This window comes from Fonsecaea multimorphosa (genome assembly GCF_000836435.1).
Source record: "Fonsecaea multimorphosa CBS 102226 unplaced genomic scaffold supercont1.24, whole genome shotgun sequence".
Lineage (NCBI taxonomy): Eukaryota > Fungi > Ascomycota > Eurotiomycetes > Chaetothyriales > Herpotrichiellaceae > Fonsecaea > Fonsecaea multimorphosa.
This window is the reverse complement of record NW_015971658.1, coordinates 391,814-414,172: the sequence shown is the minus strand read 5'-3', so window position 1 is coordinate 414,172 and position 22,359 is coordinate 391,814. Positions and strand designations below refer to the sequence as shown.

Genomic DNA, 22,359 nt, shown 5'->3' with positions numbered 1-22,359 from the left:
GCCTGACCCGAAACGTCCACTATGAGGCACGCAGCCTTGCCTCACTTTGTGATAGGAACTCAGAAGTAATTCGGATAGCGCTATGACTGAACGCACGCTACTGATTCTATATGCATGCCATCAATGTCTTACCTTGCGTGCCCTACTTACTTGAATACAACATGTGGCGAAGTCCATCAGCGGACAGAACCTTCAATATACCGAGCGGATTGCTCCATCGTTTCTTCCTACCCGCCAGCCCTTCCTCCACAATCTCCGGCTGCTCTGGCATCTCCTTCGATTCAGCATAATATATCTCCGCCGGATCCTCTGGCCCAACCTCAGGTCCACCGGCATCCTGATCGATCTTCAGGCTCTTAGTCCCTCTCCTTGCCAGAGCGTGATGTCCTTGAGAGATAGACACATTTCTTGATAGACTGCTCCCTATCATCCGACTGACCACGTTATCCATTGTATCGACCTCTGGTATCTCACGCGACTTCGTCCTCGCCGGTGGTAACTCGTCCAAACTTTCTTTGCGTATTTCGAAGATAGGTGTCGAAGGCTTCGTTTTGCTATGTCGGCTCTCGTTTGACAGGTCGAACGACTTGCGGCTGCTGAGCGATAGACTGCCAGACCGCCTCGAGAACGGAGTATGGATGGAACTCAGACTTAGCTTGCGGGCCAATGAGCCTGCTGACGCTCTGATGATTTGACCACTGCGAGAAGTAATCATGCCAGGGTAAGGCAATTTCTCCTTTGTCCATACATCACCCAGTGTTGATTCGAGCCTCGAACGCTGCGACCGTTTTGGTGCTAGGACAACAACTCTGTTGGACGTCATATGTGACTGAGATCTGTTGATTAATGAAGATGACGGCTGACGAAACTCGTGCAAGTCTTGCGGATTACTTGTGTTTCGAATGATGACTTGGCAAACAGTGGCACGATTTCCTACCGTGGCTGCTCTTTGTACTGAAGGATTCCTAGACAAGGTCGAACTTTGCTGACTGTACACCTGCCCAATCGATCTGAGGTTGAGGCTGATGCTCGAGGGAATCTGGTTCAACAGCTCGGCCATTCGTCTGCCTGGAGCATCCTTGTTTTGCAAGCCCCCTCTCCAAGCACTTTCCTCGATGGCTGAGCAGGCACTCAGGATAAATTCATGCAGGTGGCCACTGATCTCGAAGCATATCTTCCATGTGTAAAGGGTCGAGTGACATTGAAGTCCGCGACCATCGCTAGCCGATTCAACCCTGGTGTCTCGTAAATGCAAAAACGCGACCGCTTCAAACTTTGCGGTGGCTCCTGCCGGCAATGCAATGATGAGACTGGTGTCAAACAACATGCAGAGGGCGTAGCGACCGTCGACTTTGTTAGTCCTAGTCTGCCAAGTCACATGCAGAACACCACTTAGTTGGATATTTCCCAGCATTCGAAATTGCTCGACTCGTAAAGATACTTTGTCGCAGATCAGCCGTGTCTGCAGTGACCATCGACGTTGAATCTGAGCTCGAGTTTCATGGTTGTCCGTGGCTTTGTTGACTGTTTGAACAACTTCTCTCAAACATGTCATGATCGCTTCTAGATCGGAATGTGCAGTAGGGCAGTCCGCCACAGGTGTTTGTCTTAGAAGATCGTCGAACAGGAGAGGATATTTTGTCATTCGCTGTATCGGTTTGATAAGGAGATCACCAACCGTCAACCCTTTTCTTTCACTTTGGCGTTTGCGATCGAGAGCAGCAAGGGATCTTGCCAGGGATTCGATTCCTGACTCATAGGTTGACCAAAGCGCAGGAGAATGTCGTTGCAACTCGCGGGAAATGAGGCTGTGATTGGCACAATACTCCTCGTAAACCAGGAAGTCACTCAAGAAATGCCTAAAAATGCCCGCCACGTCAGCAACATCCCTTGGTTCTGCTCCACCCAAGTATGTCCGGCCGCGAGGTACTTCGGTGGATTCAATTGAGCTGCGGGCTCGACGATTGCTGCGCCCGAGCTTGGCGGCAACGCTGGACTCGAGGCTTTTCCACCGCTTGTGATAGGGAGGTGAACCGAGATGTCGGGGAGAGGTTGTGTCTGCCCATTTTCGTGCTGCAGCCTCGTACGCAGCCTGGTGCAAACGCTCCAGGAGTTTCTCATGAAGAGAAAGAAGATCGTGGACGTTCCTCAGAAGAGATGATCTGACCCGGCCTGGAACCGTCATCGTAGTCGCCAGAAGAGTCGAATACAGGTAGATCAGGGCCTTTAAATCAGCAATATAGCTCTCTTCAGAGGTGACCAACTCCACAAGAATTTGCCTCCTTTTGATGGCTCTTCGAAAGGCGGCTTCGTCCACGGATGCTGAAGTTGTTGGTCGGTCACTCTCCACTGAATGTCTTGCACTGGAGCTAAAGATGTAAGAATCGTCTCTTGAACGGCCGACACGGAGCGACCGAGGCACGAGGCTGAAGCTTGCATTACTGAGACTCGCTGTTTTCATGGTGTGCACGAAGCCCGATGATGCGGTAGAGCATCGCTTCCGATGCAAACCTAAGGGTGGCCCTGTGTCCGACGTGTCTTCCGACGTATCTGCAAGGAAAGATCTCTCGAGGAGAGATTCAGGCTCATCCACGGCGCTAAACCAGTCCCGAGTGTATTCTCTTGGGTACGTACTGAGATCCTGATATTCTTCCTCTTCGATAAAGAATGCTTCCGTGGACAGCGACGTCCGAAGCCTGTGTTGCTCTCGAGTGCTTGAGGCGATATCATGGTGCACGCCTTGCGTGCGCTTCTCCCCATTATGCGGTTCTGCCAGCTTGTGGGCAGCCTGAGTTGGACTAGCAAGATATCTCTGGGTATGTTCAGTTCCGCCGTGCACGTCTGAACGAGTGGGTTGAAACAAGCGTAATCTTGGGTCTTCGGGTATTGGCAAGGATTCGTAGTGATTCGAGTGTATTTTGACGCCATTGGTCGACGAAGGCCCTGGAGTTTGACGGGATAATCCCGGAAGGATGTTCTCGCTGGACGGTAGGTCACGATCTGGTTTGTGTACCTGCGCCGGGGCAGACGAAACCGAGGGAATCGATGCGGAAGAGCTTTGTGGATCTTGATAAACGCAGAAAGGTTTCAAGGAGGATGAGGAGATAGTTGGACAGGAAGGATATGCTGACCATGAGCCGCAATAGATGTTCGCGCTCGTATCGAAATGTCTGTTGAATGGACTCGTTATGACGGAAGGTAAGAGCTGAGCCGTCATGATTTATCAATAGCACATAAGCTAAGCTTGTAAAAAGATAGGACTTCAACGATGGAAGACAAAATGAAAGCCAACGGTCAAAATTCCCATTTGAGGGACCAAACGACCAACGTTGAAAGGGTGCCCAAAAGTTGAGTGATACGACATGGCAACAATGACAGTAAGAAGGCGAATGAAGGTAGACAGCCTTTGAGTCGACCGGTTTCGAATCTGGCTGGCGAGGAAGGTGGTGGCTGCGACTCATAGGGAGAAGGAGCAAGAGTCTGGTGATAGAACGAGTCTGTCACCTTTTTCTGGGCGATCTTTGGATACCAGGTAATGAAACGATTTCCTACCTTGATACCTATTCCAGAATTTGACGAGCGGAAGCACATCAAAATGAGATTGTCTGTGGAACATGGGCGCCGGAGCCATCAAATGTTTGACAGGTAGACCAAAACATGTTGCCGTTCACGGCATCAGAAGCGAAACGTCTCTGGCAAATAGGCCAGGAGCAGTAAGGCCTTAGACAGCAAAGCCATCAGAAGCGTCTCGATCGAACGACAGGGTTATAGCAGATGAATGCGTCACAAGATGACCAAGATCAAAGTCCTTATATCAACGCAAGGACGAGATACAGTAGTGACGCCGGCTGGCGACAACAGTTGTCGGAGAAACCTCGGATAAATACCGGCGTCCTTGACTCCCCCAAGCTCCCTTGCTCCCCCACTCACATGTTTACCGCACCCACGCGTTCCAGGAGTTGCCTGCGCCCAACATGTCTATTGCCCGAACATTTGTTTCTGGCTTGCCTCTCTTGACCTACCTACACATTTGATGAATGACCATGGGACTTCCGATGGACCCCAACCTCGCCGATATTCATGTCCCCAGCGGACCTACCTCGATCCACCAGGCCGAGTCGTTTGAAGGTCTCACTCTACAGCAACTCATTGCCCGCAAGGACAATCTCGAGGCAGAACTGAAGGCTTTGGGGGCCGTCCTCGATAGCCATGGAGTCACCATGCAGACAAGTCTGACCACATTTGATGGGTATCCGAGATCAGATATTGATGTGGCGCAAGTACGAGTTACAAGAGCACGCATTATTGCACTCCGTAATGACTGGAAAGCTCTGATGGACAAAATCGAGAAGGGTCTCCATGAACATCATGCCAAGTACCAAGCCTCTGACGAATACAAGAACTCACTGAATCAGCCTCAATCTCAACCAGCACCCAGTCCCGCACCAGAGCAGACACCCTCGGTTCCCGAGACCCCATTTGCAAAAGTGAACAGCGTTGAGCCTGGGAGCCCGGCGCATGAGGCTGGCCTGAAGGCTGGCGACCTGATAAGGAGATTTGGTTCTGCAATATGGTCAAACCACGAAAGATTACGCAAAGTGGGGGAAATTGTGAGCCAGAATTTGGGACGGCCGATCTTGGTCAAGGTCTCTCGTGGTACAGGATCGGAGGTACAAGAACTGGACTTGAGGTTGACTCCAAGACAGAACTGGGGTGGAAGAGGCACACTCGGATGTCACATTGTTCCCATATGAAGTCTCAGACTGGTATTGCTACGAGAGACTAGTGTGAGATCGATGCACAATCGCGGGAACATGCAGCTGGGCTCGGGCATAGCTTATGCTATCCCAGTGTGTGGACGGTTCCCTGATCTCAAGGTCTCGTTGCTGCTATGGCAAACAACTCGAAGATCCTAGTCGAAGGCCACTTGTGTCTGGCTATGATCCACTCATTCTTGTAACAACAGCTCTACTGGGTTCGATGAATAGACTGACTTGGACTCACTTTTCTCTTCTATCTCATTATGTAAGCATGCCTGGCATGGTCACGTGCCGATCTGTGATGCAAAAATCGCAAGTGACGCTGCCGGAATATGCCAAGCGCTGGTCGTGAAAACAAACCGACGCCTTCAACTTGCGCCTACCTTCACTTTCCCCGAGATACCATCAAACCACCTTCTCTTCAACCTTTTCACTACCTCTCCTTGACATACCACGACTCTCAGGATTGCGTATTTGTCGTAGTCACAGACTTTGCAGTTGACCTTGTCCATCTTGACTTGATATCAGAGGTCCCAACAAGACCACAATCACCATGGCTGAAGCTGCTTCGAATATTCCAACCTTCAAACTCGTCCTGGTCGGCGATGGCGGTACTGGAAAGGTGAGCACCGTTGCACGCAAATCGTGCTCTTGCTCGTTTGGCCTGCCAGAAACGGAAGCGTTTGATACCAACAATACTAACACTTGTCATAGACCACATTCGTCAAGCGCCACCTGACGGGAGAGTTCGAAAAGAAATATATCGCGACCCTTGGTGTCGAAGTTCACCCTCTAGGATTCTCAACCGTACGTCAGCTGGTTGTTCAAAACGCAGACAAGTCTAACCGCAGTTCAGAACCTTGGGCCGATCCAATTCGATGTGTGGGACACCGCTGGTCAAGAGAAGTTTGGCGGTCTGCGAGACGGTTACTACATCAACGGACAATGCGGCATCATCATGTTCGACGTGACTTCCAGAATCACATACAAGAACGTCCCCAACTGGCACCGTACGTCAACCGCGCCTTGAGTACATGATTAGAAGAGTATCAAGACTGACTAAAAATTGCAGGTGATCTCGTGCGCGTCTGCGAAAACATTCCTATCGTCCTCTGCGGAAACAAAGTCGATGTGAAGGAGCGCAAGGTCAAGGCCAAGACTATCACATTCCACCGCAAGAAGAACCTCCAATATTATGACATCTCGGCCAAATCCAACTACAACTTCGAGAAGCCCTTCCTCTGGCTGGCGCGGAAATTGGTCGGCAATGCTCAACTCGAGTTCGTGGCTGCCCCGGCTCTTGCCCCACCTGAGGTCCAGATCGACCAGGCACAACTCGACCAATACCACAAGGAGATGACTGAGGCTGCGGCAATGCCTCTGCCCGATGAGGAAGACCCTGATTTGTAAATGACGACAGCTGATGCCCTGCGCTTGGGCTGCGGTATCGCGAATCAGAGGTATCAATGGTCACGGAATTGGTCTAGCGAGACGACAGAAAGAAGGTCGTACTGTTGCCATCATATGATTAGAACGACAGGGGACGGCTGGTGAGGCTGCGTCAAGCTTCTCTGGCAGAGGCTCTGCCATGCTGGAAGCGATGCTGGATGAGAATGGTGCGGAAGTCTTGAGGGAGTGATCCAACGCGCCTGGCAAGTGGTAAAGGACATCAAAGCCAAGAAAATCTCGGCCTTTGCCTCCTCCCATGCGAACCGAGTGGCCCTTGCAATAAATCATCTTGGGTGACTGCTCTTAGCTTTTTTAGACTAGCTTTAGCATAGCGAGACAAGAAAGATCATTGCTTCAAACCAAAGACGAAGTTCCCGAACCGCTATCAAAGCCCAACTTTACTTGAACGATGTTGATGAAGAAAGAGTCTGACCGCTTTTTGGATCATATATACTAGGTAGGTAGACAAGAACGAATATACAAAACAAAGTGCCTAGTGCTTCCGCAGAAGACAATATGATCCCACTTGTGGACGCTGAATGCTTTTCCCCCGTAAAAGACAAGATCAAGAATCGAAGGTGCCGGCTAAGAGACGCGCGCGTGTGTGTACAAGAACCTCAAGCCAGACCCCCAAAATGCCCATCGCAAAATCGTAATGCATAGTCCCATCGCACATCCATATCCAATTTCCGTGTCCCATATCCCATTATGCCCATATTCCGCGAATCAAAGTAAAGTCGCATATCAAGACAGAAAGGGGGAAGCTTGAAAAGCAAAGTTGAAGAAATAAGCAGCGTCCTGTTGTCGGCTTTTTTGCTTTTGATCCCTTTTAATTCCTGGTCCAGCGCCGCCTAGCGTGCGAATTCGCTCCATCGAAAAACCCAAGGTAGCAGCAAAATTTAAAGGTGCATGCAATCCTGTCCGAGATTGCAGAGAGGGCAGCAAAGCCCACGAGAGGGTGGAAACCCCGTGGTGGAGAACGGTGATCGGATCAATATATGTCGACTCTTAAGAACCTCTCCTCCTTGCACCGTTCCGTGAGAATTGGATCAAGCTCCTCCAACTCATCATAGTCTTCGTCTTCGTCCCGGCGGGGAGGAGTCTGGGCCTTTTTCTTCTCGCGCGCACAATCGTCGCGGTAGCTCTCGATGTCTAGACCGACGTTCCTCATGACGGCCAACATGGCTCGGACGTTCAGTCTGATGGTCTCCACCGGAGACTCAGCGTTCATGAGATACCTCGTCAGATTTGGGAAGAGCACGCCAAAGTCGGACTGTGACAAGTGGGCGGTGTTGGGGATTAGGTAGAGGTGAGGGTCTGAGGGAGATGGTGTATTGGGGTTCGGGGCGACGGAGAGCTTGGGGAGATCCAGTGGGAGCAGAGAGAAAGGGGAGAAGGAAAGGTCGAACTGGTCGGAGTGTTGTCCATGTGCGTCAGGAGAGGTCGCAGTTCCTTTGACGTCGATGTCGGAGGTCGAAGTTGTGCTGGAAACGCTGTCGCAGGTTGGCGACGGGGAAGAAGTGCGGCTAAGCTGGATGGATGAGGCGGGCGTCGATAGCGAGGACGTCGACTCTGAGGGCGAGGCTGAGAAACTAGTAACGTTGCTAGAGGTGGATGATCTAGATGTAGAGGCGATCTCTGAGTCTGCCACTGCCTCTTCGTCTAGTTGGGAGCCAAGCTCGATGCTTCCAGCCACGTCCTCGTCATCGTCTTCCGGCTCTGAATCTGGCAGTGGCTGCCTGACAGCCTCTCTCATTGATTCTTCGTCAATTTCTCTCTCCACGTCCATGTCGACATCTTGAGCTTCCAGCGCTCCTCCCCTCCAGGCTTCAAACCCGCTACGTCTATTTGTCATAATCTTGTCAAGTGGAAACTCTTCTCCGGGTGTCGCAAAAGGTGTCACGAAGAGCTCGTCCCCATCATCAGATTCTAGATCTGCACTCCGATTCGCTTCGAAACCTCGACGTGAGGTAACCTCTGGCTCTCGTACATCTGGCGGAAGCTTGTCCCCAGGCGTTGCCACCAGCTGTGGTTGCGACTTTTGCTGTGGCTTCACAGACCGCGCAGCTTCGCGCTTCTCCAGCGTGTACATGGCCTCGGCGGGTCTCGCGGACAGTGCGGCCTTCATTCTGTTCAGCAGCTCAGGCCATTTGTAGAACTCGGAGGAGATGATTGCGACGACGTTCGTGGGAGGGTGACTTTGGCCGTCGGCTGATCGGCGGTCATAACATGGCAGAGGCCTTTCCCAAAGCCATTTCGTCAGGCCGGCACGCAAGGGCATGGCCCACAGGTCGAGCAAAATAACGGGTGAGTCTGGTGTGATTTGCCTGACCAGCTCGCTGTTGTCGGCCGGCTTGTAGAGAGGCCGCCAGTCCAGGTCATTTTCGAACTCGGTACCTTTGAGCGAGGGCAAAAATTCGTGATAATAGACTGATTTGACAAACTGGACGGTGGTGCAGGCGCCAAAGGAGTGGCCTGCCCACGTTACGTGGCCCGGCCGCAGATCCAGAGCGTCTTTTAACGGCGGGCCCGGCTTCGATTTTTTCAGCACCGTGGCATAGTTGGAGAAGGTCTTGCCTTGATTGAAACTTGTCAAAACGGTGAATAACTGCTCCAACTCCCACAGTCGTATTCTCAGCTGAGCGTTGCGAGCATTGAGGACTTTGGTAGTGGGAGCGTGAGGGTGCTTTTGGTAGGGGATTGTGGTGGATTTGCGGCCATCAGCTGAGCGGATCGGGGAAATAGGGGCGCTGCCATCGCGATGCTCGGGGGCCACGCACACAATCCCAAAACTGGCCAGGGCTGCGCACACTGCGCTGTAAGCGTTGAAATTCCCTCCTAACCCATGTGAAAAAACCACCACAGGGTACCTGGAGGAGGTGTCCCTTGGTAGTAGTGGTGCGCCTGCCACCGCTGGGATGGTGGTCATATTAATCAGCATAGGTATGAGTGAAATCAGCGACGAGACACGAGGACTCGCGCCCAGGAAAGATGCATATGCCTGGTTCCATTCCCGTTGTGGTGTTGGAAGCCAGGGAACCGAAGTCTTCGACTTTGCCTTGGGTGTTGTGGGATAAAAAAGGCGAAACTTGATGGTTGTGATTTTGGGCTCCGGAGTTGGCGACGGCGAGGGGATCTCAGAGACAGGAATCTCCCATTCTGTAGTGCCGACTTTGTGTGGTCCAAAGGGTTTGGGAAGAGTTGGAATCGGGCTCAGTTGTGGCATCATGGTGAGCCTTTTTCCCTTTCCCCTGAAGGCCGATCTTCGAAAGATGCAGCAAGTGGTCTCGTGCCTAAGGTCTAGACAGCAATTCTGGGTGAAAACGACTCTGCATACAGGCCAAAGCGAGGGAACTCTAGTATTTACAGAGAAGTCTATCGATAGCTAGCAGGAAGAGTGGATTCCCTCGTGTTCTTGTAAGGATGCCAGGTACTTGGAGCCGGGGAGGTGAAACTTGCGAGGATAGGAGAAGAGGGCTGGAGCTAGTGAAACGCCTCATGATGATGGAACATGGGGGTCGAAATTGTCACTTTATACCAAAGTTGCTTGTGGCTCTCACTCGCGTGCTCACCTGCTTTGTTCTGCGAAAGATTTTCACATCGGATCGGAAGCTGATAGGCAGGCACAGCTAACGGCGAATAAAAATGCTGTAGATGCGTGAAGATCGAGTCGACGTTTTCTGCAGAGCTTGATGTCATTGGGGAGGGCGATTGGCTGCATATGTCAAAGGTCACGATGTCACTGGGATGTGCGTGGATGTGGCACCCTGTGGCATCCACTCACAGAGGGCGAAAGAGGGCCAAGGAGGGCCAAGAGCTCGGGGAATTGGATGGAATCGGCAAAAAGTCAGCGTGGCGATTCTGTGAAGAACAGGGAATGGGAAGGAAGAAAGGAACCTGGAAGGGAATTGAACGAGCCAGCCAGTGCCAGCCACACGAACAGCAGGGTTTTGGGGGCGCCCGGTGCCCAAAAGATCCCTCGCGGTGGTGACTTCCAGGTTGTTTTGTGTGATGTGATGTTGTGGGTTCCTCGGAATGCTCGGGGGCGATGATGATAGGGTGCGTTCATTATTTTCGCTACTCTCACTCTTTCTCACTCTTCTCACTACTTTACTCGGGAGTCAGTGGGTGGTCAGTGGCTCACCAGAGTCACCACCGCCTATCACCAATCATAATAGGTAATCCCGCTGGTCAGCCAATCCACGCCATGAGCATGACGATGGCTGCTTGACTGTTCTCGAGTCTTCCCTACGAACTCCCGCACTGCCATACCTCGTCGCACTTTACCCATTTACCCCAAGAGATTCGAGTCCTCCACAGCACAACCGGTGACACCTCCCAATCGAGACTTGAACACGGCGCTCACACCAGAATGACGCAGTCCGGTCCACCCGTCAAAAGGTGGGACTTCTTGTGCAGAACTTTGAAGTCGTCGTACACAGTCATTATGTAAAACAGCTGCCTTGCTGGCCAGACCAGACGCCACGGTGCGGACCGACCGATACAAAACAATCAAATCAGGCATTGGGGGCTGAAAAATAATCATCCCGTTGTGCCGACGCGCCGGGTCTTCGACAGCCTCATGCTCGTACTCGGTACTCGCGTGGCATTGCGTGGCATGCGATCCCAGCACAAATAGCCCTGCATGAACCATGGATCCCGTCCCTTATCAACATTAAGATTACCGACGGATCCATGAGACAAGGTGACAAGATTGCAAGTCTTCAGCTTGTCGTATATCAGTGTCCTTCGCGTCAAGAGTCCAGGCGTTCACAATAACGTCGCGCTTCTCCAACGGATTCGGGGAAGAAGGTGAACAAGACACCAACACGGGGGACTTTGTGGCGCGAATCCGGCACGAGATGCAGCCATTTATGCACGAAATATGCACCTCAGGTCCAGCCTCCTGCTACACCGTCTCCTGCGGCCTATGATCACGTCGCTGTCCTGTTTCGCGCTTCCACGACCGTGCCATAATCGCGATATAGCTCCTACAAACCATCTGCACACAACGCTCCCTTGTCCTCCAAATCCACAACAGACTGGCATTACTATCCTCTAGCAAATGTTCCGAACTATATCTCTTTCCAGCCCTCCATCCGTCTCGATTCCAGAAGGTAGGTTCTTGACCGTTTTCCCAACCTTCTATGCCTGGGCCATTTTGCAATCGAGATCTTACAATTAGGTACCTATTCTGCTGTTGTCAATTGATCTCGATGCAATCCTTCCAGCCGTGGCAATGAAGTAGCTGTGCTCTTTCTTCTGTCCTTGTTGACTCCAGGTTCTCCACACTTGCTGTTTCAATCGGCATTTTCTTGGTTTGAAGATCATCATTCTCACCACATTTCTGGCCTTGTCTGTCACTATCAAGGAACGCCTGACCCACTGCCTCGAGATGTTCCACATGAACAATGTCTTCAACCGCATTCGCCGCGTTCTGGAGGACCGACCTCGTTCGCGAATGCTTCCTATCTCATGTCCAGAAGGATGATTTGCAATCCCTGCGACTCGTGAGCAAAGCCCTCGCCGACGACGTTGCTCCCACCCTCTTCAAAAGCCTCGAAATCCATTTCAGGACAAACACATTTTCGCGCAGGTCGCGCATGTCTGCATTGAATAGGATTGGCTACCATGTGCGACGCCTTTCCTTCATTATGCCACACCACTCCGACACTTTTCTACCTCCGTTGCTCATTCCAGGCACGCTGGAGGAAGTCACCTTCATGTACGAACCGCGGATCAATAACTCAAGGCCGCACTCTTCTTCCAGTTCTTCCTCCTCATCCTCGTCGACTTCTAAATTCGGCTCCTGGGAGATGAACGACCTTCTGGTCAAGCAATATCCTCCTCTCTTCCATGCCGCCACCAACGTGGACTCCTTCTTTCACGCTGTTAGCTCGATGCCAAGGCTACAGCATCTTCATATCTCCTGCCCTAATCAACCCGCAGGTCAAAGATACCGAAAGGATATTGTTGATTATGCTCTGATTTCGCTGAGATTGGCGATGGAGGCTGCCAAACCCAGTCAACTGGTATCATTGACGTTGGCGCCCATACATCCTGCAGCTGTATTTTACCTTCGTCCTCACCTGAGCATCGGGACATCCCCAGCATCCTTCCGCGTCTGGAAGGGCATCAAATCTCTGGAAATTGAGATGGACAGCTTCGAATATGGCCGGAACCAGCCGTCAGACCACCTGAAGATTCTGCATAGCTACCTGCAGACATTCCACGCTTTGGAGCATTTCAAGTTCCAGTGGCTCGGCAACAAGGGGCCCTTTCCCCTAGCTCTTCACATTGAGCCTTGCACTTCGCGCCCGACGTCTTTAGACTGTTCAAAGGCGTGCCCGGACGCCAGTACGAGATCGTCATGCCGACCACTCAGATTTCGGCATCTGAAATCCATGCGCCTCAGCAACGCAAGCTTGGATGCTATTCAAGCCTCTGGGTTTATCATGAGCCATAGAAAAGCGCTGCACGAATTTCATTTCGACCTCTGTCATTTGAGATCTGGAACCTGGGATGATGCTTTGGCTCCATTGACTCGGATTGTCGGAAATGATAGCTGGAAGCAGAAGCAAGAAGAGGTCATGGATGTGCCAATCATGCTAAGCCCAGTCAATGAGAAGACCGGGATGGAATGCGTCCAAGACCACTTATGGGACGACGTGTTGCGCAAGAGCAAGGGCCTTCAGACTCTCCGAAAGGTCAGCCTGAGGACCAAAGAGCTGCTTCCGGAACAAGTGAGGCGACTTTTAAAGAATGCCAGGCTCGCGTGGCATTGAAAGGGCAAGAGACTTCACTTTTGCCGGTGTGTTGGCCCAAATTCAGACGTTATGGCCTCAACAACCATTTGAAATGCGTTGGTTTACCGCCGGCTCTGGCTACTGCTCCCAGGGTGGTGTGGTGTATACGGAGTATTCTACTGAGATAGCAGAATTGATGTTCCGTTTCGCCCAAAGGATACATTAAGCAATAAAACAAGTACCACGGATTAGGTTGTGCGAATGATCGGCGGCCCTGGAAGTATCAGGTAGGTACGTGGTGCAAAGCTGAAAGGTAGTGCTCACAAGTGTTACTTCTAGTTCAAAGCAGTAGTTCGTTCGCCTGTGGCTGACGTGTTTGTTCAATGTGAGGGGCTCCCAGGCCTAGTGAGCCTGCTTTCGGGGGTTGTTACGGAGGGTTTGGACCCCTGAAAATAGCTACCTAGGTACCCAGGAGTTCAGGAGCTGGACAAAGTCTGCCTTGGGGGGGCTTCAGCCTCGATCCCACCGGGCTAGTGAGGCCCAAGAGTTCGCTGCTGGTAGGTTAAGTGGCTTCGGGGCCCGGTTAGGTGGCTCTTGTTTCAAAATTTAGAGGCTCTTTTCAGGCTAGTTAAGTGGTTCGGGCACATCAAGGGACCGCCGCGCGTCCAGCCTTAGGCCGGTAACCTTCCTGCCACATCAGCGCTTGGAGGTTCAACACCAAAAAAGTGGCACATGCGGTTTGCCTTGTTGCCGTCTTCGCAACCAACGAGCAATTACAACTTCATTTTGCCTTGTTCTCAACCTGCCATTTCCATTCTCGCTATTTACGCAACATAGATCATACTAGCCGCTCGTTTAATCTTTGACCGCTGCTTGCGTGCAGCTTCCAACACTCGCCCCGAAGCCTCGTTCCATCGCAGTTGCGCGTGCGCTCATCCGTTCTTCTCTTCCGGACACAAACTAGAGGAATAAATCTGCGCAGAAGAGCCTGCACAGTTCGGTCCTCGAGCGCCATCGAAATGCCGCGCTTCGTCCGGAGATAGTACACACTGTCCGCGCCCTGCTCTTACTAGGGCCACGATACCACTATGTCCTCTCGCGACAAGACTCCCCCTAAGGCGACCGGTCCACAATCGATACCTCTCCGAGATCTCTCGAGACCACCCGATAGCGGTTCAGATGAAAATGATATTTCAATAGGCGCAGTATCAGGTCACCAGTCACGGCACAGTCGCACTAGGTCCTTACTGATCGGACGTCGGACTCCCAATTACGCGCGACTGAATGATGAAGAGTCACCGGCAAGAGGAGGGCCTTCTTCTGAGACTGTTGGAATTTCTATACGAGGAGGAAGCGGTAGGGAATCGCCGATTGAAGATGTGGGCGGATTTGCAGCGGCGACGGTGGGACTGGACCTTCAGCTACCTTCAACACCACCCAGTGTCGGATTACGACGACCGAGCATTATTACTACGCCTGCTGATGGGGACTTTCATGATGTGGAAAGTCCCTTCTCGCCTCCAGACTCCGATACTACTCCCCTGACTTCTTCACGCCGCGTGCCATCTTCTCTCAAGACATCTAGCTCGGTATCCAGAGGCCAGAGGCATGACAGACAAGGGAAAAGGTCCAGCGTTCACTGGACGGATGGCGAATCCCCTGCAGCGGCTCGCGGACGAACTTCGCGTCTCGGAGACGATCTGCCAACGCTCGATACAAACGCTGGAATGCATCGCAAGCTGAGTACAACGAGTGGGATCAGCCGTCTCTCTGTAGGGCAGGGCGAAGCTGGCGAAAGATCGAGGTCTCTGTCGCCATCTCCCTCGCCAATGGCGAGGGCGAACTCCATGTTGCGAGAGATTTCACAACGTGTGGTTAACCTGAGTAATGATTCGGACATGGTCGAGCAGAGTATCCGACGCAAATCGTCTATACGACAGAGGCGTCCAAGTGCTTCAGCTCATCCCTTGGATATTGTTGGAGACGAAGAAGGAGCACAACCGCAGCAAACTCCCCTCGAGAAAGTTCCGTCATCTGACGTTGTCACCGAACCCTTTACTCCGATAGTCCCATTTCATCACCCGAACCCTCTTGTTGGCAAAACCTGGGGGATTTTTGGACCGGAGAACCCTCTTCGCAAGTGGCTCTGTGAAATCCTCGTCCATCCACTGACCGAACCCACAATCTTGGCTCTGATTGTCGCTCAGACGGTCTTACTGGCTGTCAATGCGGCGTCTGATGCTGTTTACTTGCAGACTCGGACGAAGCGATGGGGAAGCACAGGGTTTGATTATGCTATCTTCGCGCTATTTGTGGTATACACCTTGGAACTCATTGCCCGTACCATTGTGTCTGGGTTCGTCTCGAACCCCGTGGAGTTCAGCACGATAAATCGGTCTATCGGCTTCAAAAAAGCTGTTCTTCAAAAGGCTCACACTCTGTTCGCCCCCCAGGAAGCTCGAGAGACACCCATGATGGTCAACGACGTACCAACGCAGCCATCGATTGTTCGAACCTTCACCGGAGTCCCTCCTCCTGGGGAGGCTGGGGGGCCTGGCCATACGAAGCAGCAGCAAAGGATACGTTTGGCCCGCCGGGCTTTTCTGCGACATTCCTTCAACCGACTGGACTTCGTTGCCGTTGTTTCCTATTGGATCTCTTTCGCAATGCAGCTCAGCGGCGTCGAAAACTCGAGTCACGTTTATGTCTTCAACATGCTCAGCTGCCTCCGAATTCTGCGTCTCCTGGGTCTCACCGCTGGAACTTCAATCATCCTGCGAAGTTTAAAGAAGGCAGCTCCTCTTCTAGTTCATGTGGCCTTTCTCATAGGCTTCTTTTGGCTGATCTTTGGTATCATTGGCGTGCAGAGCTTCAAATCGAGCCTGCGACGTACCTGTGTCTGGGTAGGGGACGACGGTTCCGGTCAAAACTACACCCTCAACATCGCGCCCGACAACATCCAATTTTGCGGAGGCTACCTAGATGCTGTAACGGGAAAGGCGATGCCATGGCTCAAAGCTGATGGCTCAAATGGAACAGACAGCTCCAAAGGATATATATGCCCTCAAGGCTCGTTATGCGTCGAGGGGTTCAGTGGCCCATACAACGGTACAGTCAGTTTCGACAATATAGGCCAGTCGCTGGAGCTCGTCTTCGTGATAATCAGTTCAAACACATTTTCCGACCTCCTCTACTATCTGACGGACTCCGATTACCTTGCCGCAGCACTTTTCTTTGCAGCCGGCATTGTCGTTCTGAGCTTGTGGCTCGTCAACTTGTTGGTCGCTGTCATCACCTCTTCATTCCAGATCATCAGAGAAGAGAGCAAGCAAAGCGCATTTACAGCTGACAAAATCGACGGGCCTGTTTTCGATGATGATCAAATGCAGAAAAGGAGCCAGTTGAAGAAAATATACGACAAAACCCATCTCTTTTGGGTTCTCATCATCGTATTCGACCTGGTGGTCCAGAGTCTGCGAAGTGCAAGCATGAGTGACAGCCGCGAGACTTTTATCATGGACACTGAAACGGTCGTCACGTTCCTCCTGCTTCTGGAGATAATCTTGCGCTTCCTTTGCGATTGGAGACATTTTTTCCACGGAAAAAGGAACTGTGTTGATCTTTTGCTCGCCATTGTCACCACAATCATGCAAATTCCAGCAATCCGCAACTCGGGTCAGCCATACGCATGGCTCTCGGCATTTCAAATTGCGCGTATCTATCGAGTCGTCCTCGTAGTTAGGGTCACAAGAGAACTGGTCATGGTTGTATTTGGCAACATTGTCGGTCTTTTGAACTTGATCTTGTTTGTATTCCTGTTCACCTTCCTGGCCGCCATTCTTGCCTCGCAACTATTCAGGGGGGACATTCCACCAGCAGATGCCGGGGGTGTCGTGATTGGCGTGACGTTCTTCGACATCTGGAACTCCTTCCTGGGAATGTACCAAGTGTTTTCGAGCGAGAATTGGACTACTCTGATGTACAATGCCACCCAGTTCAACGACATCTGGGATACAGCGTGGCTAAGTGCGATATTTTTCATCCTTTGGTTTGTCGTCTCAAACTTAATTGTGCTGAATATGTTTATTGCTGTCATCCAAGAAAGTTTCGACGTGTCTGAGGATGAGAAACGTCTACAACAGGTGAAGGCATTTTTGAAGCAAAAGGAAATGGCCGGTGCAGCTTCTGGGAACCTCACACTCGCTGCAGTCTTCAAGATGGGGCGGGAATCAATCAGACACCGGGACGCTCTCGAATATGGCTCTGCAACCGTCGAACAGCTCCTCAAGGAGGCAGTCGTGAAGGACTTCCTGGACGAACAAGATGCCGGCCTTGCACGGAGGACCACATCCATGCACATCGATGAAACACCGACTGTCAAACCTGGTATTCTGTCCAAATACTGGGCCAAGCTCACTGGTTTCTATGGATCAGCAGAACCAAACCCATTCTACTCTAGTGCAAAAATCACTCGCGCAAACGAGGAATTTGATCCAAGAGCTATGGCTAAAAGGGTAGTCATGACAACTGAGAACCGTCGCCGTGCTCAGCGCCAATATTTGCAAAAGCACCCCAAGTATAACGTGTCCCTATACATCTTCAAGCCAGATAACCCGTTGAGAAAGCTGTGCCAATACGTCGTCGGTCCTGGCCGAGGAACTGAGCGAGTGGAGGGCGTATCGCCTTACAGACCTGCTTGGTATGCCTTCTCCGCCTTCACATATGCTGCTATCGTCGCAATGGTCATATTAGCATGCATCACTACGCCCTTGTATCAACGCAATTACTACTTGAACAATACACTGAGCATCACAAACTGGTTCGTGTGGACCGACTTGGGTTTCGCGATACTCTTCACGGTCGAAGCGATCATCAAAGTCATTGCGGACGGTCTCTTCTTTACGCCCCATGCCTACTTTCGAAGTGTCTGGGGCTTCATTGATGGTGTGGTCCTCATCACGCTTTGGATCAATGTTGTCACTGCTATGTTCCGCGACGACGGCGTTTCTCGAGCGGTGGGTGCCTTCAAAGCGCTGAGGGCGCTGCGCTTGCTCAACATCAGCGACACTGCGCGAGAGACATTTTACTCGGTTATCATCGTTGGTGGATACAAAGTCCTCGCTGCCGCGTTTGTTTCCATGAGCTTGCTGATTCCGTTTGCGATTCTTGGAGTCAACCTGTTTAATGGCAAAATGCTAGCCTGCAACGATGGAGATTTCGGCTACAGCGCCTTGAGCAACTGCGTAGGGGAGTACAACTCTACTCCCTTCAATTGGCCTGTATTGGCTCCCAGGCAGGTTGCAAATTCTTGGTTCGACTTCGATGACTTCGGCAGCGCTTTGTTCATTCTTTTCCAGATCGTCTCTCAAGAAGGATGGGTGAACGTGATGTGGTCTGGCACGAGTATCACTGGCACGGGGTTACAACCACAGCCATTTGCGGCACAGGGTAATGCAGTCTATTTCATCGTTTTCAATCTGTTGGGTGCTGTCTTTGTCCTGACCCTGTTCATCTCTGTGTTTATGCGAAATTACACAGAGCAGACAGGGGTCGCGTTTTTGACAGCAGAACAACGGTCGTGGCTAGAACTGCGGAAGCTCTTGAAGCAGATTTCTCCCTCCAAGAGATCTCTTGGTGAGCACACCACCAAATGGAAGAAGCGATGCTATGACCTCTCGATACAGAAACGGGGCAAGTGGCAAAGATTCATTACCACGATATTGATCCTCCACCTGATTCTCCTCACCATCGACTTTTATCCCGAGCCAGCGTGGTGGGAAACCGTGCGGGAATATATTTTCCTTGCCTTCACGATGGTGTTGATCGCCAACATAATCATCAGGATAATTGGGCTCTCCTGGAAAAGGTTTCGACGGAGCTCATGGGACATCTATTCGGTTGTTGCGGTGTCAGGGATCTTCGTGACGTCTCTGATCTCGCTATCCAAGGTCAACAGCGGAGGTTTCCAACAGCTGCGCAAGCTCTTCCTTGTCTCAGTTACCTTCCTCCTGATCCCGCGAAACAATCAGCTTGACCAACTATTCAAGACTGCAGCCGCTTCGCTCCCACTGATCGCCAATCTGTTAGCAACATGGTTTGTCCTGTTCCTAGTCTTCGCGATAGCGTTGACCCAAGCTTTTGGACTCACGCGGTTTGGGCAAAACGAGAGCAACAATGTCAACTTCCGCACCGTTCCAAAAGCCCTCATCCTCCTGTTTCGGACCAGTATTGGAGAAGGGTGGAATCAGATCATGGAAGATTTTGCCGGTCTTGAACCGCCCTTCTGCGTGAGGGAAGCTAGTTTCTTCAACAGCGACTGCGGCAGCTCCGGCTGGGCCAGGGCACTGTTCATCTCCTGGAACATTATCAGCATGTACATCTTTGTGTCTCTATTTGTCTCGATGATCTTCGAGAGTTTCTCGTATGTCTATCAGCAGAGCAGCGGTATGTCCATTGTGAGTCGTGATGAGATTCGGCGCTTCAAACAAGCTTGGGCAGAATTCGACCCGAATGGTACTGGTTTCATTTCAAAGGAGCAGTTCCCGCGGCTCCTAGGGGTAAGTTTATCTATGGGGCTCTTCATGCATCTTACTGACAACAAGCAGGAACTGTCCGGTATCTGGCAGATGCGAATCTATGATGGCGACTTCACTGTGGGGGCCATTAAAGAGGACTGCTCAGTACAACCAGGCGACCCCATCAAACCAGCAGGAAAAATCGTGGATGGCATCGATCTCGACAAATTGGCAGAACGTGTCAATCAAATTCCCGTCGTAGAAATTCGGCAGCGACGTGCACGCATCAACGTCTTCTATCAAGAGGTCATGTTGACGGCGGATCCAGACCGCGGCATTCCCTTTACGGCGGTTCTGTTTCTCTTGACACACTACAATGTGATTACAGACTCTCGAAGTCTCCGATTAGAGGAGTTCCTTCGCCGGCGAGCCCGACTTCAAAGAGTGCAAGAGAGCATCCGCAGAGATACCGTGGTCGGCTTCTTCGACACGTTACATTGGTCTCGAAAGTTTCGGAAAGCGGCCGAACGACGAAAGAGCGCACGCCTACTTGCGCCACCTGCTATTCCTGTTCCCGAGATCTTTATTGAGGATCCCGACGACAATGTGGAAGGCAGCAGCAGCACAGAGCCCCGTGATTTCACCGCATCCACGCCCTCTTATACGCCGAAGAAGCAGTCAATTAACTTACCGCCTATCGATACATCCATGCCTCCTTCAGGTGCTCTGAGGAGCACGTCGCCGGTGGAATTTGAGGGCTCGCCTCGGAGCAGCCCAGTACGGACGAGATTAGGATCAGTGGATACGGCCTACCACGGAGCCACGAGATCATCTCCAACGACGCCGACGCTAGGTCACAGTCGACATCCCAGCACCGCCAGTGGGCTAGATGGCCAGGGCATGATGGAAAGCTTTGACAACTCAGCATGGGGTGAGAGCCTGCGCCGAAGCTTTACAACAAGGAGAGCACGGAGCAACAGCACGCGCGGATGATTGTGTGCTGGTAGTACACTTTGCTCGGCACGATGTTTCACGACGACACATGACCCATGTCTTTTTATATTTCATTTCTTCATTTGTGAATATTGAGATGGAAACGAAGTGGATAATGTTATTGGAATCCGAAATGAAAATAAACGAGCATAGCGAGGGCGTTTTCCCCTTTGATGTGATGGGTAAGAGATGGGGTGGATGACTGAAAAGAGGATGCGAATATGCACCAGCACCCAGTCATCATGTACATCATGCACATTACATGGATTATGGAAGTCTAGCGACGTGAAGTTTGATGAGAGCTGCAAGCCTGTCCAGCAGGGTATTGCAATGACAAGTTTGTGGTGGAATGGGTTTTCCACAACCTGGATGTCCCGATGCATTCTACTCCATACAAGTCCCTCGCAGGAGATCTAGAAGGAGCTTGTGGCTATGTCGATCCTCAGGGATCCGATTGATAGCTCTTCTCGTCTCTGGGATTGTGGTTGATTGATTTCACATCCTTGTCGCTTGATGGTTGCTCTCGATCATGTGATGGAGAGCGCCTGTTGCATCTTCCCCTGGGAGACATACCTAGTCGTAGCTTCCCGCTGCCAGTTTCGTGTTGCCATGGATCGAGTGAAAGGACTGTCCAACATTTGTGAAGCAGAAGATTCTGCAATGGTGACACACCAAGACGGCGGACCAATAAACTGAGCCGGCTCCTGACCCATCGGCCCCTTCTGTCGCTTGTATCAATCTTCCATAACTTCGCTGACCATGGCGAAGACGAAACAAAACCCCTCGAACCCTCTCACCTGATACCAACAATCCTGAAGGTCGGGATTGGGGCTACTAGGCTCGCTTGTCTGGCCCCTGAAACGCCTCCACAACGCCCATCGCGCCGTCGCGTCTTTTGAGATGAGATGAGCCAAGCGGATCAAACCTTGGCTCAGTCTCGAAATCCTTCTGTGCGTGTTTGGCGTGAGTCTCAGCCGCGTCAGGAAAAGTCAAAACATGCCTCAGTGGTGCCTGTGGCTTTCTTCAACCCTAGCTCAGGGTCAGGGTTCCCTTGTAGGTGGAGAATTGCATCAACTTTTGGGGAATCGACCGCGTACAAAGTCAGGGAGATCGGGACGGGAATCTTTGGAGGCGTTTTCACTTTCCGAAGCTTCCTCAGCAACGGTGCAACACAAGCTGGATCTTTGCTGCACCATCAGTCTCTGTTCTGTGTCAAGGCCCAGTCGGACATCAAAGGGGAGAGGGATGATCTGACGAGACCAGGGGTTTTTCTCGACATTTGCAGATGCCCTGTTGGCGACATCCTCAGCTCCAGAAACACTCATGTTTGACGATACCTACAGAGCTTGTTTCCCTTCGTATCCCGAGGGCTTGAATGCTATCCCCCACCTTTCCTTTCACAGAAGTTTTCAGGAGCCATCACGAGCAGGCCCATTTTATTGCCCCATGCAAGGAGGCGCGATACTTTCTGCTCCCTGCAGTGCTTGTCCCCGTGTCCGCAATGTTTCTGGGCGAAACTATTGCCTGCTTGTCTGCAGATAGTCCGCATATGGGGCGGTCGGTCTGCAGGGAAGCAGTTGGCCCTTGCGGAGGGGGGCTTTGTTACTATACATACCTGCCTTGTTCCGAAAGGCTTGACGCATGTCTTTTTGATCTCAACAATCCCCCCTCAGGAAATAATGTCTCACTGACTTCTCCAGCTTCTTCTCCTTTCCAGCTCTTCTTGTACATCATTTCTGTTCTCAGCATCTTGCTTCTGCTGGATACTTTCGTTGATATTATTACCGTAGTTCCCGGTGCCGCTTGGGGGCAAACACCTTGGCAACTCTACACATTGACCACATTCCTCTGTTCAAAATCTGCTCGACCTGCTGGCCAAGGTCGTTGAACAAATAT

At 51.6% G+C, this 22,359-nt stretch overlaps 6 protein-coding genes across 6 annotated transcripts; 4 read left to right on the top strand and 2 right to left on the bottom strand.

The window, feature by feature from the left end:
• Positions 1 to 142: 142 nt before the first annotated feature.
• Positions 143 to 3,217, bottom strand: Z520_09548 (uncharacterized protein; the record flags this gene model as incomplete). Its single annotated transcript, XM_016780042.1, has 1 exon — positions 143 to 3,217. The coding sequence occupies one exon, from the start codon at positions 3,215 to 3,217 to the stop codon at positions 143 to 145; it is 3,075 nt and encodes a 1,024-aa protein (XP_016628981.1).
• An 826-nt stretch (positions 3,218 to 4,043) lies between these two features.
• Positions 4,044 to 4,754, top strand: Z520_09547 (uncharacterized protein; the record flags this gene model as incomplete). Its single annotated transcript, XM_016780041.1, has 1 exon — positions 4,044 to 4,754. One exon carries the CDS (start codon positions 4,044 to 4,046, stop codon positions 4,752 to 4,754), a length of 711 nt encoding a protein of 236 aa, XP_016628980.1.
• A 559-nt stretch (positions 4,755 to 5,313) lies between these two features.
• Positions 5,314 to 6,170, top strand: Z520_09546 (GTP-binding nuclear protein GSP1/Ran; the record flags this gene model as incomplete). The annotated part of the gene is made up of 4 exons (XM_016780040.1): positions 5,314 to 5,382; positions 5,475 to 5,567; positions 5,617 to 5,770; positions 5,833 to 6,170. 4 exons carry the CDS (start codon positions 5,314 to 5,316, stop codon positions 6,168 to 6,170), a joined length of 654 nt encoding a protein of 217 aa, XP_016628979.1.
• Positions 6,171 to 7,200: 1,030 nt separating this feature from the next.
• Z520_09545 (uncharacterized protein) lies at positions 7,201 to 9,438 on the bottom strand (the record flags this gene model as incomplete). The annotated part of the gene is made up of 1 exon (XM_016780039.1): positions 7,201 to 9,438. One exon carries the CDS (start codon positions 9,436 to 9,438, stop codon positions 7,201 to 7,203), a length of 2,238 nt encoding a protein of 745 aa, XP_016628978.1.
• Positions 9,439 to 11,620: 2,182 nt separating this feature from the next.
• Positions 11,621 to 12,994, top strand: Z520_09544 (uncharacterized protein; the record flags this gene model as incomplete). The annotated part of the gene is made up of 1 exon (XM_016780038.1): positions 11,621 to 12,994. One exon carries the CDS (start codon positions 11,621 to 11,623, stop codon positions 12,992 to 12,994), a length of 1,374 nt encoding a protein of 457 aa, XP_016628977.1.
• Positions 12,995 to 14,043: 1,049 nt separating this feature from the next.
• Z520_09543 (uncharacterized protein) lies at positions 14,044 to 20,463 on the top strand (the record flags this gene model as incomplete). The annotated part of the gene is made up of 2 exons (XM_016780037.1): positions 14,044 to 19,512; positions 19,561 to 20,463. 2 exons carry the CDS (start codon positions 14,044 to 14,046, stop codon positions 20,461 to 20,463), a joined length of 6,372 nt encoding a protein of 2,123 aa, XP_016628976.1.
• Positions 20,464 to 22,359: the final 1,896 nt, after the last annotated feature.